The following is an 18,391-nucleotide window of genomic DNA, read 5'->3' on the forward strand; positions in this document are numbered from 1 at the left end:
TTGACCTGATAGAGTATTTTACACACTTAATTTCCTAGGAGAAAATCCTGGATATATTTTAATCTGTCCTTGGTGAGTTTTAGACTACTGTGAGCATAATCTACTGTGTTTTTCTGTACAGTGGAGGTTTCTTTGGGGCTACTGGGATTGTAAGTCCTGTGGGATATAACGAGTGGTGCTGGGTGCTGTGTCGTTTGAATTCTTATTTCTGCTTTTTTGTAATGCTCTCTCTTGCTTCCTACCATCTTTCTTCATGGTCCTTCCTTAGTTTTCTCTTGCTTTATCCAGTTTTGCTTTATCCTGGGAGCCTATATACCGCCTGCTTCCTCATTCCTGTCTTTTGCAGTTTTTAATCTGCTTCTAGTTAAGTAACCAGACAAATACAGTCAGCTCTAAATAAGACTAAATAAACTGAGTTAGGGCCTGATTGTCTGGCTAAATTAAGAAACTTTAGTGTTTTTCCTTTTTGAAGTCAACTAACTTTTTAAAACTTTTTTGAAAAAGATTTTATTTATGGGGTGCCTGGATGGCTCAGTTGGTTAAGCATCTGCTTTTGGCTCAGATCATGATCCGAGAGTCCTGGAATCAAGTCCCGCATGGGGCTCCCTGCTTAGCCGGGAGTCTCCTCCCTCTGTACCCCTACCCCCCGCTCATGCTGTCTCTTTCTTTCTCTCTCTCAAATAAATACAAATCTTAAAAAAAAATAAATAAAAGATTTTATTTGAGAGAGAGAGAGAGAGAGAGAGAGTGGGGGCAGCGATAGCCTTGCAACTCTAATTGTCTTGTAGCTCACCTTTGATGCAGCTCACCCTGCTGAGTGAGGAGCCTGATGTGGGGCTCAGTCCCAGGACCCGGAGATCATGACCTGAGCCAAAGTCAGACACTCAACTGACTGAGTCACTCAGGCCCCCCTAATTATTTTTAACTTTTTAATGAAGTATGGCATACATACAGAAAAATGCATACATCGTTAGTGTACAGCTTGGTGAATTATCCTAAAGTGATAATGTATCAAAAAGATCAAGAAGCGGAACATCACTGGCACTCCAGAAGCTCCTTCCCCAAGTTTCCCCTGTCCCTCCTCCCCAAGGGAACCATTCTTTTGACCTCTAACACCTCTAACAGGCTTTGCCTGTTCAGGAGTTTTATTGTGAGTGAAATAATAAAGTATATATTCTTTTTAAAAACACCTTTACTGAGGTGCCTGGCTGGCTCAGTCAGTAGAGTATGCGACTCTTGATCTCAGTGTCGTGAGTTCGAGCCCCATGTTGGGTGTGGAGCCTACTTAAAAACAACAACACAGCTTTATTGAGATATAACTTACATTATCATATAATTCACCCATTTAAAGTGTACAATTCTATGGTTTTTAGTATATTCACAGAATTGTGCAACCGTAACCACAGTTAGTTTTAGAACGTTTTTATTATTCCCTCGAAGAAACCCCATTCCTAATTGCAGTCACTCCTCATTTACCCCCAGCCTCCCAGCCCTGGGTGTCTACTAATCTACTTTCTGTTTCTATAGATTTGCCTGTTGTATAAATGGAATCCTGCAACATGTGGTTTTTTGCATCTGGCTTCTTTCACTTAGCATGTGTTTTCAGGGTTCATCATTATACTTCATTCCTTTTTATGGTCGAAAAAATACTCCATTACATGAATATACCACGTTTTGTTTATCCATTCACCCATTAATGAATATTTGGGTTGTTTCTACTTTTTGGCTGTTATGAATAATGCTGCTCTGAACGTTCATGCACACATTTTTGTGTGGACGTATGTTTTCATTTCTTTTGGGTATATGCCTAGGAGTGGAATTGTTGGTCATATTGTGACTCCATGTTTAACCTTTCGAGCAATTGTCCAACTGTTTTGCACAGTAGCTGCACCATTTTATAGTCCCATCAGCAATGCATGAAAGCTCCAGTTTCTCTACATTCTTGCGGACACTTGTTATTGTCTGTCTTATATTAAAGCCATCCTAGCGGATGTGAAGTAGTATCTCATTGTGGTTTGTTTTTTTAAGTGGCATCTTTTCTTTTAGGTAAACTCTACCCCTGACATGGGGCTTGAAATCACAATCCCTGAGATTGAGTCGCATGCTCCACTGACTGAGCCAGCCAGGCACCCCCTCATTGTGGTTTTGATTTGCATTAAGTGTATATTCTTTTTGTGTCTGGATTCTTTTGCTAAAGTTCATTATGAGATAAAATCTATTTTGATAAGAATATTATCTAAGTTATTGTGGAAAACCTAGAAAATATGTAAAAGTTGAAAGAGGAAAATTGAAAATGTATAGAAGTTGTTTGGCATATTACTTTCTTTTTTTATTATTATTATGTTACGTTAGTCACCATACAGTACTTCATTAGTTTTTGATGTAGTGTTCAATGATGCATTGTTTGTGTATAACACCCAGTGCTCATTGCAATATGTGCCCTCTTAATACCCATCACCGGCCTAACCCACCCCCCCCCCCCGAAACCCTCAGTTTGTTTCTTAGAGTCCATAAAGTTTCGTGGTTCATCTCTGCCTCTGTATTCCCCCCTTCATTTTTCCCTTCCTTCTCCTTACGTGCTCCATGCTATTCCTTGTTTTTTCTCCCTTCCGTGTGTGTTTTAACATAATTTAACGTAATTGGTATCAAACTGTATGTACAGTTTTGCATTATGTGATTTTCATTTTATATTGTATTATGATTAATTTTTGTCACAAAAACTCTTTAGATCATTGTATGAAGGTATATGATGACCTATTCTGGTTGTGATGAGTATTTTTTACATATATCTTTCACTTTTTTTTAGGAGCAGAAAATGGTTATTGTTCATTACATATATGAATTCTTAAAATCAGTAAGAAAAATACAGTGACTTTGATTATTTCTTTAGGATATATAGAAGTGAAATTCCTGGTTCGGTGGCTGTCTATTTCGAAGGTCCTTACGTCACATTGTGAACCTTATTTTACAGGATTGTGACATTAGCAGTGTGTAAGAATGTCTGTTGTACCCCACTGTTGCAAAATAGAAATCTTTACGTAAGTGGAAAGTAGCATTTTGTTGTTTTAATTTGCATGTCTTTGATAACTAGCGAGGTAGGATGGCTTGTCTCTTCTTTAAAGTGGAAGTATAGGGGCCCCTGGGTGGCTCAGTTGTTAAGCGTCTACCTTCGGCTCAGGTCATGATCCCAGGGTCCTGGGATCGAGCCCCGCATGGGGCTCCCTGCTCAGCGGGAAGCCTTTTTCTCCCTCTCACACTCCCCTTGCTTGTGTTCCCTCTCTCGCCGTCTCTCTCTGTCAAATAAATAAATAAAATCTTTAAAAAAAAATAAGGTGGAAGTATGCCCATATGAAAGTAACATTTTGATAAGTTAGGGAAATACCCTGTTTTGATTTCACAGACTTCCCTTTGTTTTCTGTGTATTCACACACTCTTCCATTTAGCCTTCACCTTCTACAGGCGGATGACCAAGGCCTGAACCAACTAGAATTGGTCAGTCCAGACCAGGCTGAGGCTGGGAAGGTTCTAAACTGTAGTTTGCTAGGAAAAGGTTGGAGCCAGGACGAGCACCTTGTGCTGATTTTTATGTGATCTTATTTTTGTGGTGAGGGGTGAAAGAACTGGCAGAGGCCAGGATTGATTTGGAGACCGTACCTGTGTGTGGCTCAGGAGTCAGCCCTGCTGGACTGTCAGGCACACAGTGTTGGGTGTAGAGAGGCGATATGGCAGGCCCATGACTTGAAGGCATCCTCAGCCAGCTAAGATTTATCGGGTTTATGGCACTCCAGGTTTATGGCGATATGAACACATAATTTGTAGTGAAACTTGCTGGATCTGCTTATGAATGATACCTCTTGGTTACTACTAGTTGATGTTTCAGGTATCAAAATGTAGTAACAATAATGGTTCAAAGCAAAATTATTTCCAGAATATTTTGGATCCCTTTATAAAATTGGCTGTTTAGTCAAAAACATTTTAGACATGTTTTTCATCAAATACCAATACATTCAGAATCAAGAGGATGCATACTTTGTCTCTTTGTGTATAATCACACATGCACACACACACAGATAATAGAAGAAATATATGCATGTTTGGCTTTGGGATAGTTCAAGGCTTGACCTTATGCATCCCCCCACTGCTTGTCTTTCTCACCCTGTTCCTCACACTCTCAACTAAGAACTTTGGCCACTGTGCCAGTGAGTAGTGCCACATGCTGAATTTATAAGCCAATTCTGTTTTCTTCCTCTGCTTCATTCTACTTGATCAGGAAGCTGACTTTGGGTTTTTTTCTTCTTCCTAGGGCTAAGCTTTTGCCTCCTACTTGGCAAGACAGGGTGGCTTAGAAAGGCCCCTGGTGGGTGTCTGTAGGCATAAACTCTTTTTTTTTCTGTCCTCCATTTTTCTTTGATGCTAGCTGCAGTCCCCTTTTTCCTCCAGTGGTAAGATTCAAAGGTTGGTATAGGTTTGGGTTTAGGATTACTGTAGGCAGAAAACTTTGATTTGAGCTTCTTAGGTCTGTCTAGTGGAGGAAAAAGAAATTCTCAGCATCATGCGGTCCGACTCACTAGGATTTGGGGCCAAAGCCTCAACTACAAATAAGGTACATTTCTTTGTTTTGCCAGCCCCATCTTCTGTGCAGAAGATTTGGGTTCCCTGGCCAGTATACGAGGGTGTGCTCTCATAAGATCCCCTTAAGTACCGCTTGGTCATTGTTACAACAAATTCATTTTAGAAAACATGGGAAATATGGAAACGTATAAAGAAGAAAGGGATAACTCACCTAAAACTTGCCACTCTGAGGCAATGACTGTTAATGTTTCGGGGTATATTTAGAAGGATAAAAGACAAAAGGGTCTTTTAAAATGTACTTCAGAAGTTTGAAATTATGTTTATGTGTGGTTTTGTATCTTCTTTCTGCTTAATTGTATTGTGTATTAATTTCTCCATGTTTTCTAAAATTTAAATATTTGTTCCATGGTAGGAATATATAATAATTTTATAGATATTTAGATAGCTTTTCTAGTTTTTCTGTTTTGACTTTTTTAAAAAAAAATTTAAAGATCTTTATTAAATAAATAATTCATGAATCAAGCAGCATCTCATCTAGCAAGTAGAGGAGACTTCAAGGTCTCTGTTTTGACTTTTAACTGTTGAAGATTATTACACTTCCAATGAGTCCTTTTAGCTAAATCAGGACTCAACATTTGCTTTTTTGACTGTGTTGTTAGTCAAATTTTCCTCCTTAAAAAAAAAAAAAACTTCTAAAAACCTTGCTTTATTATAGTTTTTTGACTGTGTTGTTAGTCAAATTTTCCTCCTTAAAAAAAAAAAAAACTTCTAAAAACCTTGCTTTATTATAGTTGGGAAGAATCTTAGACTGTGTTGGATAATGACGACTGTGTTGGATAATGACGAAGAGACCAAAAAAGAAGATACTTTTGATTTACTTAAGTTACTTGATTAGATACATAAACACATTTTGGTGACCTGAGCTGACTTTAACCTTGGAGTCAGCAAGGCTTGGCCACATCGGGTGTGCTGGGAAGGATGGACGGGATCGGAATTCAGCGCCACCAGCAGAGCAGCTTGAGCATTGTAAGGTGAAGAGCACCCGCCTTTACATTTGCTGATGAGAGACAGATGTAGTTCTCCAGAGCCAGACAGATTGTTGTCTCTGTCTTGTTTGCTCTCTCCAGCGTCCCGGGTCACTCAGGCAGGACATGGTTCTCCTTCACATTCTGCAACTCGATCTTCTAACATAGTCCAAATTCCTCCTTACTCTTCAAATAATAACATCTCGGTTAGATAAACTCCCATTTTTTTGTTTCTGGGCCATATTTCAGTCATAGGAAAAATGCAAATTACAACAAAACAAACACTCATTAACAAGGATTTATTTAAAAGCAAATAAGCTCCCAGAAGCCTCAGGCTTGGTAGAGCTGTAGTTCAATCTCCAACACATGTTTTATGTCCACATTGAGAAGTGACATTCCGAATGATCAAGCCCTGTATGATCCTGAGTCACGTAAGAAAAAAAAAATCATTTCTTGAAGGATTTTGGACAAAAATGTTTTAAGGCTGTTTTAATCAGAGGAGGTTGAAGAATAGAGGTAACTTCGGGCAAGTTACTTCCCTTTTCTGAGCCCAAGTTTTTTTTGTCTGTAAATAATGATAATACTTAACAACATAAGGAACTTCTGGGGGTTAATTTTATAGGAAATAACACCTATAAACAATTAGTATAATGCCTGATACATCATAAGCACTCAGTTATTAGCTGTCATTATTGTTACTGTTTGTTTCAAGTATTGTATTTGCTAGGTATTGGGGAAATAATATTGAATAAGACATTCCAGATCACTGTCTAATGGCAGAGGCAGATATGAGGTTATGTGTTCTGGTGATATGAATAAAATACAGTGTAACGTATGATATAATACAGTTATGACAAAAGAGCCACCCATGAGTTTTAGTGCTTTTGGAAGTGAAACTTCAGAGCTTTTCCAGGGTGGCCATGTTCTTTCTGTCTTGGCTTCACATTAGAAATAGAATTATTATTTTTTTAAATCACACTTGAAAAAGGTTAACAATGATCAGGTCCCACTGTAGATAATTAAATCAGCATCTCTGGGCTGCTCCCAGTTTGTGGTTTTTGTTTTTGTTTTTTTAATTTCCCTAGATGATTCTAGTGTGCAGCCAAGTGTTAAGAGCCAATGCTTTAGATATTTTCTTTTCTTTCTCGATGACATTTTCCAGGCTCGTATAGGATAATTCCTTTCTTTTTTCTTGACTTTTCGAACTTAAATAACAGAAGCTGTGTAGAGTTTTAGAGTTTATAAAATGCTTTTATAGAAGCGTTTTTTATGAAAATAGTTTTATAGAGTTTGTAAAATAAATCTTATTAAAGCTTCACAGCAATTCTTTTAGAAAAGTATTCTCATCCCCATTTTGCAGAAAAGATAGCTGATGCTCAGAGAAAACACACATGAAGTAAAAGGTGGTGGAAAGAGGATTTGAATCCAGGTATTCAGAATCCAGTCTTTCTATTTCTATTGCATTTCTAGTGGAAACTTCCAACCGCTGTTTATGTACTTGGGGGTCTTCTCTTGCTGCCATACTTTCTATCTATATAGTTTTATGATCTGTTGTGAAATATTTGCTCATTGTTCATCTGTCTGAACCACTTGGGGTATGTTCTTTTTTGTATTTCTCCCTTTCATCCCGGCTCTAATGCTCTTGACCCTACTTCCCCCTTAGTTGTAATTTTTTGAAATGCAATACTCTTCTCAACACTCTTATTAAAACTTTCTCTTTTATATAAGATGTATATACCCTTTCCTAGTCTCTATTTCAGCAGTGAGTCCCTGCTACCAAGTCTTTGTGGTATATGCAAGTTTGTTTAATATCCAAATCTACTCTTTTAACAATGCATATATACTTTGCTGTCCAAATCTATTCAGTTCCTGAGTTTGGATCATGAAAACTTGGATACAAGGGACATCTATACTTAAGTTACTTATGTTAGGTCCTTCTGTAGTAACTCCCTTTCCCTTGTGGCCAAATGCGAACACATGAACAGGCTCTGTGTGGCACTCTCTACTATTCTCATTGAGTTGTCTTTCTGTCTTGGATGGAAGCTCCTTTCCTTTTGTCTCCTTTATTATCTCTCTCCTCTCCTACCCAGCTCCCAGCTCTGTCCTACCAAGGAAGGAGAGTGAGGGAGTGCATTTGAGGGATGGGAGTAGAGGGCATTCCAGTCATAGGGCAAATATGTGTGCAAGTCTGGAGGCCTTATAGTTTCTTTCATGAGCCCATTGTTGCCACGGCTGGCTAATACCAAGGGCCTCTCAGCCTAACTTGTGTTATGTGAAGACTTCCCCACCAGAGGGGAAGATGAGGAGGAAAGAATGGATGAAGGACTCAAGAGAACCCTGTTTGAACATGGCTGCATACTATACCCTGGTATGGAACACCATTTTTCATGGGTCATATCTGGTTTTACAGTATTCATCCATTTGTACCAATTTCATCCCTTATGTTTTAGTTTATTCTTCATCAACTTAGTAGTTGTCGCTAAAGGCAGATTCAAAAGATGAAACGTTTCTCAGGACAAGTGTTCTTATTCTGTTCTTTCCAATACAGTCCAGAAACCAAATTTCACTTTTAGATGCCATCTATGAACTCAGCTCTTCACATTTCATCTTTCTCTTAAAATTTAAGTACTATTGTCCTCCCAGGTTCTGCTTCTTACCCAGAATCATTGGAAATAAATTCTATGTTTCTTCTGGCATAGAATCAAGGCAAGTGGGTGCTAATTTGGTTTGGTAAGTTTTGGCAAGCTACCTTTTCCCTGAAAGAGTAACCCAGCTCCTGATCAAATCAATACCGCCATGTCCATTCCCTGTAGGAGGAGATAATTAATAGCCATTGCTTTGTTGCCTTCTTCCTGGGATTGGGTAAAAATGTGTCTTGAACCGGTTTCTGTCTTTTCCCTAGAGCCCAGGATTCTGCTGCTTCTGTACTAGGGTGCTATGGAAAGAAAGAACTTCGTGTCTGGTATTACCATGCCAGTTGGATAGACTTCATTCTTTTTCTTTTCAGGGCCATGCTTCCAACTCCTTTTTGTTCCCCCCTTTTTCTTTATAAGGGGAAAAAAGTTTTCTGTAGATCTAGGCCTTAAGATTTTATTTGAAGGGTAAAGAGAAGTTTTATGAAATTTGAAAGCTTTACAGATTTGTTTGACTTTTACTTTATTGTTTAGTAACTGGATATTAAGGATCATCCTAACTGAAGGGAAAATTAGAGTGATGGTCAAATTTATTTATAGTAGGATGTATATGATTTAAACCAATAGATTAATCTTTTTCCAAACACCACACCCACATAGTATAAAATGGACATTAGTATGTAAGGTTTATTTTTAGAAGGCTCATATTCCATTTTTCATAGAAGTGACGAATAATTTCTCAGATTGTAGCAAAACTCCTATTTATAGATGACATATTCCAGTGATAACTTTTTTTTAAACTGCAAAAATACAGAAGGATTGATTTTAGGACATAAATAAAAATAAACTAAGGTTTAATTATGTAAAAAGTTATAAAAGGCAAACCAAAGCAATGTCAGATGAGGCCCAAAGCAAAAATCAAATCACTTGTTGGGACTCTAGTGAAAGAGCTTGGGGGAAGATTTGGGATGCTAGGAGTGTCCTTGATGGCCAACTCAACGGCTTTGCTTTATAAACCAGAAATCACAGGTTCCGTGAGTTACCTAAGATAACCAGTGGTTTGTGGCAGAGCCAGAGATTGGGCCCAGATTTCTTTTTTTAAATTTATTTATATTTATTTTTATTTTTTTATGGGCCCAGTTTTCTGATTCCCACTATTTTTTCCTTCTTGACTCCCACTATTTTTCTTTCTTCTGTAACATGTATTAAAGAATGGTTATTAGATTATTCTGTGTTTTGTCTTGTCTTGGTAAGAAGTAAAATAAATAGTCCCTTGGGTCTCCGCAGTGGGAAAAAGTCACCATTGTGAAGGAGGAAAAAGGGGCAGAAAAAAGAGCCTTTGTGTTTGTATGTGTTCAGGGAGGTTTCCTGTAAAGCGTCCTTTAGTTGTGATGAGGTGATTTAGGGTGGGGTTGACCTGGAGCAGTTTTTGCCCTAGTTACAGAGGTTGTGGAAGTCCTGTTGCCTGTTGAGTCGTGCCCAACAAAAATCTTGTTGAGCAGCCTCTGCACAGCACTTTGTACACAGTGATTGGGGGGATAAGTGCTTAGATGAGTTGAAGCGATAGTGGCAGGAATCATAAATCAGATTTAATGCAGTCTTGATAAAGAATTGTGTATTGTCTCCACTCTGACATTTGATGGACGCTGCGTGAGCTATCCGCTGTGACACATAATGGAGAGCTTGATTTCGGCTAACTTGTTTCTTAGGAACATGTGTATGCGGAGAACTCTCCACCCCCACTGGGAGTAAATACAAGAGAGGGTTCCTAAACCAGACGCTTGCCAGGCTTCAGGCGGTTTGTGTGCCGCAACCATATGCCGTGAGATTTGTCATTAGCTTTGCCACACCTGAGACTTCCTCTTGGCAGCTGTCATGTGCTTCTTCCCCAAAAGGAACAACCCAAAACAACTAACAAAAACAAAGGTTCCCTGCCTTCCTGTCTATAACTTCTGAATCCATAACTATCTTTATCTCCTTCTCTTCCGTCTCTCCCACCTCCTGTTGAAGGCACTTCTCTACCTCTTTTCTGAATCCCCCCCTTTGCCCCTCACTGAAGAGTGCTCTTTCTGCAGGTGTCTCCCTTCCGTTGGCTCCTTCCCCTCAGTATGTGAGTCCCTCTTCCCTATAAGTCTCCCACCAGGCAGAGCATCTTTCCTCCTTTCTTCCTTCTATAAACGAGCCTCTTGCATATGAAGGGTGGTCTTCTTGCGGTCATTCAATTTCCTTACCTTTTCTTCTCTCTCACCGTCTCTGGTCAATATTCTGCTTCACTGAAGCTGCGCTGTTGGCTTCTAAACTTGCTGTTCCACAGGACTGTCTCCGTGCCCGTCTTACTTGACTTTCCCGCAGTTGTTTGTGTCGCTGCTTCCTTCTCTCTGACTCTTCTGGCTGCTCTGATCTGCTTTCGCTTCTTTATTGTGACTTGTCCCTTCTGTGCCATCCTTCCTCAAGAATCTAGTTACCTCCTTTTCGCATTAGATGTTCCCTGGGTTTTTTCCTCTATGCCCATAGGGTAAGAGAGTGCTGCTCTGATTTCTTTCCTGAGCGTGAGACTTCACGTCGCTGGGGATCCTGTAGGTGCCTCAGATTGAGCATGTTAAAAGCTCTCCTGTCCCTCAGTCTCCTCCTCTGTTCCTGATTTCGTTATCCATCGAAACCAGATACTAAAAATCTTGGTGTCATCCCTCATTTCTTCTTTGTACCCCTTAATATAGTATCACCAGTCACATGTTTCTTTTCCATCCTGAGTCAGCCACACCATCAGTGGTGCTGATAGTGCTGATGGCTTCTGTTGGTCTTTTTTTCTTTACTGGGAAATCTTCTCTTTCTTCTGTGGCTCACATTTTCCCACTGTCCACACCAAATGGCTGTAGCTTTGATTTTCTTAAATGCATAAGGCCACAAGCCAAACTATTTCAAGATGAAGTAAGGTGTGAGGTATAAAATGTACAGGGAGATTGAGGAACGTGAAGCCCAAGAAAGAAAATACTGGATTTGATGATACAGGAGGTGTCTGACCCTGGAGGAAGTTTTGTAGTATAATGAAGACTCTCCACACCCATTTCTCCTTTCATGTACCTTTCTCTGAGATAGCATTCAAGTGGTATCCTTCTAGTCACTGAAACTTTGTTATCAGCGTCCTTCTTTTCCTTTGCTCACTTTATCCAATTAGTAAATTTTGCCGGTTGGCACTTCAGTATTCTCTCTCATTTGTGTCCCTTTGAATTTTTTCCTCCTTGAATTTGAATCTTTGTAAATCATCTTTTTATCATTCACATTTAATTGATCGTCAGGTTATGATGGTTCTTCTTCATAAGCAAGTTGTAAATCTGTCCCTTCTTTTTAAAAATATTTTTAAAAAGAATTATTTATTTTAGAGAGAGTGTGAGGGAGTGAGTGGGGGGAGGGGCAGAGGGAGAGAATCTTCAAGCAGACTCCCCACTGAGCGTGGAGTCTGATGTGGGGCTCGATCCCACTGCCCATGAGATCATGGCCTGAACCAAAACCAAGAGTTGGAACTTAACCAACTGAGCCACCCAGGCGCCCCTTAATATTTTATTTTTAAGTGATCTCTATACCTAACGTGTGACTCAGACCCACAATCCCCGAGATCAAGAGTTGCACACTCCACCGACTGAGCCAGCCAGGCACTCCCCTATAATCATCTTAATTGGAAAATGCAGTGGACAGTTTTTAGTTTTGTCCTGTTTTATCGTTCTTAACGCCATTGATCACTCTCTCCTTCATAACCCTCTTCTCTTGTTGACTCCTGAGACTCTGTTCTTCTGCTTTTCTTGCTGTGTCTTCGGTGGCCTTTTCTTGGTCTCCTTTGAGGGCCCCCAAATATATATTTGTCCTCTGGCTTGATCTCATGACCATGCCTGGGCAATCTCAGCTATACTCATGATTTCAGCTACCACTCATCTGTTGACTCCCAAATCTTTGTCCTTAGCACACACTCTTCCACTGAGGCCCAGATCTGTATTCTTCATTTGTTTACCAGGTACTTCCACTTGGAGGTTCCACAAAACTTTAAATGCAGTGGATTTGAAAGGGGAATCATTGTTATCTTCCCCAGACTTCCTTTTTCATTTTGTCTTGATGAAGAGTACCATCTGTTGCCCATCATCCAGATATGACATGTTGGGGACATTAATGCCTCCTTTCTCACTGTCCCCATTCATTAGGTCACAAATCCTATCGAGTCTACTGCCTAAATTCCTAAATCTCTCAGGTCTTCCTTCATGTTTCTGTCCTCACTGCCTTAGCTTGGACCCTCATTATTTTCTTGCCTCATCAATGCCTTTGTCTCCTCACTGCCCTCCCTTTGTGCAGTTGTGTCCCCTTCTTCCTCCCTACTTCCAAATTCCATACTCAACTGAAATTTTTAAGTGCTTATTATATCTTACTTACATGTGAAATGTTGTGCATGCATTCTTACTTAACCACCACACTAAATCACCATTCTCCCTTTTATTCTGGAAGAGAGTAGGCCCAGGTCTCACAAATACAAGTGGTGGGAGAGAAATTTGAACCCAGGCCGTATGCTCCAGAGCCATGAACTGAGAACCTTTCACTGCCACCCCTCTTCCCACATTCTAGTCTTTGGAAGCAAGTCACTATTGAAGGTAGAGGGTTAAGGTCCAACTCCTGAGAGGGAATTATTGACATTAATTATTTGGAATTCTATAAGGAAGATTTATTTCTTCCCCTTATTTATTCAATCATTTATGTTTTGTAGTTGTGTTTATTTTATACTTGGGCTTATAATTCAATATTATGTTACTTATTTAGCTCTCATTTTTAAGATGTTCAGGTTATTACCAGCTTTTTGCTATTAGAAAGCCTGATGCATGAGTATTTTCTTAGAAGTCTTGGCATGCTGTTTTGATGGTTTCTTTAGATATATTCCTCAAAGTAGGATTGTTAGGTAGATGCATTTAAGTCTTCTGTACATGTTTCTGGGGGTGGGGTTTTTACATTAAGCATCTGTTTTTATATTGCTGTCTTTCTAGGAAGTGCTCTAACACCCTTGAGATTTTGCATCCCTCTTTGGGATTATAAATAGTCATCTTTAAAGCCAGGAACTCAACTATTCATGCTGATTTATTTACCTGTTTAGAGTATTGTGTCAAAGAACGCACTGCAGTATCGGGGAAATTCCCAGCATGACGCCCAGGAGTTTCTGCTGTGGCTTCTGGACCGAGTTCACGAAGACCTCAATCATGCTGTGAAGCAGAGCGGCCAACCTCCTCTGAAGGTGAGGGTGCGCACCCCGCTGGGGCAGCCAGGGAGCCTGGAGCAGGGTGCTCCGTGGCGGTTGAGTGAATGGAGTGAGTGTAGATTCTTCTCGCAAACCTCCACGGAGGGGTTGTCGCAGTTTGCCTTTAGTTAATATAGTGAAACCAACTAAGCTCTGGGTAAGTATAAAATTCAGGGATACCTAGAGGATTTTCCCTGTGTTTACTGCTTGCTGGCAGCATAAGATAAGAGAGTTGCTGTGTCTAAGGAACTTAGAGTCTAGTGAGAGGGGACATATTTGTATGTATGACTAGCTTTAGACTGCAATCTAGTGATTCCAGTTTGCTAAGCTGTTTATAATTGGCAAAATGATTTATATAATGGAAATAATTAAGACCAAAGAGTTGCTATTCTCTTGCCACTTTTAAAGTTTTTGATAATTCTGCACTGTATCTCAAAATTTCAGTCTGTGATTTTGGTATGGTCTGATTCAAGGTCCTTCTGTGCCCGTACACTCTGTACTGTCATAGGAATGTGCTTGCGGCTGGCACTCCCACCAGATTGAGATGTACTCAAGGTCAGGCACTGTGTCATATTTATCTTTGTGTCCTAATGCCCTTTGCAGGGCTCTCTGCACCTGGTAGCAGGTGTTCAGTGACTAATTGTCAGGTGGACAAACATGAAATGGCCAATTAAGTATGTAGTAGAGTGGCTGGGCACCAAAGCGAGCAACACAGCTGGCTGGGGCTCAAGCGGGTGGGCACTGTGGTTGGGGTTATTTCCTGGAAGAGGCCGGAGGGAGACCTTGAGAGCTGGAGGGAGATGGGAACACCCTGTGGAAGGACTGCTGGACTGCCTTGGTGGGGTAGAGAGACCAGCACAGGCACGGTCTGTGGGAGAGCGTGTGACATGCATCCTCGTGACCCCTGTCCTGGCTGCTGCGTTCCCATGTCTTTAACACATCCTTTTCACTGGAACATCTGGACCTGATGCACAGCTTGTAGAGGAAGTCAAGGACATTTGTGACTGTTTGAGGTTCATCTTCCATCAAGAATTGGTACTTCTAGGGGCGCCTGGGTGGCACAGCGGTTAAGCGTCTGCCTTCGGCTCAGGACGTGATCCCGGCGTTATGAGATCGAGCCCCATATCAGGCTCCTCCGCTATGAGCCTGCTTCTTCCTCTCCCACTCCCCCTGCTTGTGTTCCCTCTCTCGCTGGCTGTCTCTATCTCTGTCGAATAAATAAATAAAATCTTAAAAAAAAAAAAGAATTGGTACTTCTAATCTGTGAAATTATACTTTCCCTTTTTTTAGCCACCATCAGAGACTGATATGATGCCCGAGGGACCATCTTTTCCTGTCTGTAGCACTTTTGTACAAGAACTTTTTCAAGCCCAGTACAGGTATGAGCATATCAAATTGTCTCTGATGTGATCTGCTTGACGTAGCTCTAGATGACCTTACTGTGTGTGTCTTTCATTTTTGTTTCTGAAGATCTTCTTTGACATGTCCTCACTGTCAGAAGCAGAGCAACACTTTTGACCCTTTCCTCTGCATTTCTTTGCCAATTCCTCTACCCCACACAAGGTAAGAAGAACAGATTTAATGAAATTAAGACGGTACATTCCTGTGTATTCCTTACCTCTGTAGGCTCCTGTTAGGTCTCCTTACTTATTTAGACAAGTAATGGGATTAGTGTTAAATTGAATACAGGCATTGTTAAAACCTCACAGAAGTCTACTGGTCTGAGTTTGCAGGGCGAGCAGGCGTATGGGGCAAGCAAGTCTTTTTACAGTCCCTGTGGTTGTCGTCTGTTCAGTTGCTCATCCGCTGATACTTTGGGGTAGGAGGAGGGTTGTTGAGTACCTTCTAGATTTTCCAGAGACTTTATATTGCACTTTTAATTAGTTGCTTTATTTGAACTGTTCTTCAAAATTTCTGAGAGTTAATGCTGTTGTGAAGAACATACAAAGCACAGAGTCAACTGTTGATGTATTATATTTTGTTTGCCTTTTCCAAAGATGCCTTGATTATTGTTTTCTGGTTGCACTTAGGTCCAGATGAGATTTTTTTTTCCCCCTTTGGCTTCCAAATAAAGGTGTGGGTTAGCTTCAGTTTTGTGTTAATTTCCGATCAGGTTTGTTTTGCTTCTGTATTTTGGTTGAAATTAGTGCCTAATGAGAAGATCTGACTTTGATCTACACAGGCCTCTCTATGTCACCGTAGTGTATCAGGGGAAATGTTCTCACTGCATGAGGATTGGTGTGGCAGTGCCTCTGTCTGGGACTGTCGCCAGGCTTCGCGAAGCAGTGTCTATGGAAACAAAGATCCCTACTGATCAGGTAATAAGCCTGCTCAGGCCAATTATACACATGAGCCAAAAAGTGTTGCTTTCTGTTCTCCTGGAATTTTTTAACAGTCGTCTGCCAAGTATGGTTAAATAGGAATGTAAAACCAGTTGTGCCTATGTTGAGGAAAGAAAATCAAGACCCAAAGGGAGAAAATGTACTTCAAAACTTTTCATGCTTCATTTAACTGTACATATATTTTTAAAAAGGAAAACTGTGACTTGACACCAAGACCTTCTTTCAGCTTTGTTTATAAAGTATAATTATTCAGCCTCTCTTAAACTATCCTGTGGATGCTTATGTGGGCAATAGGAAGGGCATCCCTGTGGTATTTGAACGTCAGAGAAGCTTAGAAAACTCCACTAGTGGCTCTTGAAAACCCCTTTCCATTATGGTGATAAGAATGGATATCTTCTTGCTGTTATAGTACATACAGATGCTTAGTGTGGTTCACTTCCTGCTTAAAGCTGGGTCAGAGACTTCATTTAGATGAGAGAAGGGAACGTTGTGCCCCTTCTGCCTTCTCTTTTCGGGTAATTTTTTGATAAGTAGTTATATTTAAATTGACCCAAAATACTTTTGGTCTGTTTGTGACTTAACATTTTTGCATACAGTTTTTACTCAATTCACTATTATGATTTATTTAGAAAAACATTTATTTTAGATTTACTAAGAAAGATGATTCTGTGGTAGAATAACTTTTCCCTAGATAGCTTCTGGAAGCTGCTGTGTAATCACGTGATTAATAGAGGTATTTTGTACTTTGGCCTCATGTGGCTTCGTTTGGTACCACAGTAAAACAAATACAACCAGCAGTGTTGCCTTAATACAGCGAATATCTCATATTTTCATAGGCCAAGTACTGGCGTGATGATAAAATGGTCATATTCTTCCTTCCTCTCAAGTGCTTTTTGATTCTTTTTTTCCCTTCAGGATGAGGGGAAAGACCTAAAGAGGGAGGCAGGCTGAGGTGTGTGTCCAGGGCAGATCTGGTTGTATCTTTAAAGCTCCCAGTGCTCTCTGGTTCTTTTTGCATGTGGTTTAAATGGCTGATAGAATTACAAGTTTGTTTTTGACCTTAGCTTGCTAGAGAAAGTAAATTATCTTGCATGTTCACCTGCAGAAAAACAACGTGGTCATTAAACTCATCAGAAGAAAAATGTGCTAGGGATATTTTTCTAGGACTATTTGTGGAATGTGCCACTGGCCTCTTTCACCTCACAGACTTGTAGTATGTTTGTGTTGGCAGAGGGGATTTTAGGGGTCCCTTCCAACCCCCTCATTTGAAGGAGGCCCAGAGAAACCATGTGACTTGTTCAAGAGCGTAGGGCTGGTTGGTGGCAGGCTGGGACTGGAACCTCTTCATGCCCAATCCAGTGCTTTTTCTCTAGACAGTGCTGCTGAGCATGTAATGAGCATCTAAATGTTTCCATTGTTTTTCCCCCCATCTTTTGTGGGTTTTTTTTGTTTTATTGTGAAATACACAACCATTTCAGAAACAGGACTTAGAAAGTGGAAGTATCTTGTCCTAAGTATCTTGGAACTAAGAGTTACTAACTCTGATACTGTGTTGTATATTCGCTCCTGTTTTTTCCTGTGCATATACTACATTCGTTATTTTATAAAAATGGAACCATTTACACACATTATTCTTTATGTTACTTCTTATTTAAGAGATCTTTCCATGTTAGTGTAAATATTTGTGGCTCATTCTTTGTAATTACAGTAGGACTATAATATATTTAGTTCCTATTGTTGGACATTTGAGTTGATTTCCTTTTTTTTCCCATTACAAAATCCGTGGTTGTATGACGTTTTTTAACCTGAAATGAAGAAAAGGTACTGATGTAGGAGAAAGTCTCAGAATCAGATGTGGACTCTGTGCCTGCTGCGAGACTGAATAGTCACATACTCGTTGGCAAGTCTCCCAACTCTCTTCAGTTTCTTCCCCTTGTGAGACAAGGGCCTTACACTTTATCATTTCCTGGGGGCTCTTCTTCATGAAAACTTAGAGGAACTCTGGATTCAGTGCCGTAGGGTTCTGAAATGAGAGTATGTTATACATTTACAGAGGATATCGTGCTTCTATGATTCTTTTACTGAAAGCAGATAGTATGGGCTCTGTGACATACTTCAGAGCCCTCTCAAAGTCCCTGTAAGCCCAGATGGGCTGGAGAAGCTCATGGTAGAATCGGGAGATCAATTCGTATTGGCTTTCCAGTTATCCAACTGTTTACATTTTTCCCATTTTTAGATTGTGTTAACGGAAATGTACTATGATGGATTCCATCGTTCCTTTTGTGACACAGACGACCTGGAAACAGTCCATGAAAGCGACTGCATTTTTGCCTTTGAGACTCCAGAAATATTTAGGCCTGAAGGAATTCTCAGTCAAAGAGGTAAATGATTAGCATCTGTTTCCATAAGAGTTTGCAGGTTTCACAACTGTCTACCCTTTGAGATGTCTATTATATGATGGCATAATTTTTTAAAATTATGGTAAAATACACATAACACTTATTTTTATGATGGTATAAATTTTATGGTAACATTTCTCTGGAAGAAGGCAGT

At 40.1% G+C, this 18,391-nt stretch overlaps 1 protein-coding gene across 1 annotated transcript in view; it reads left to right on the forward strand.

The window, feature by feature from the left end:
- Positions 1-18,391, forward strand: part of USP31 (ubiquitin specific peptidase 31) — a 62,986-nt gene that overhangs the window by 14,018 nt on the left and 30,577 nt on the right. Inside the window, 5 exon segments of the mRNA XM_008697216.2 lie at positions 13,356-13,493; positions 14,787-14,875; positions 14,967-15,059; positions 15,679-15,814; positions 18,075-18,219. Coding sequence (XP_008695438.2) covers positions 13,356-13,493; positions 14,787-14,875; positions 14,967-15,059; positions 15,679-15,814; positions 18,075-18,219 — 601 coding nt within the window.

Source organism: Ursus maritimus, unplaced genomic scaffold, assembly GCF_017311325.1.
Source record: "Ursus maritimus isolate PB19 unplaced genomic scaffold, ASM1731132v1 scaffold_2, whole genome shotgun sequence".
NCBI classification, from domain to species: Eukaryota; Metazoa; Chordata; class Mammalia; order Carnivora; family Ursidae; genus Ursus; species Ursus maritimus.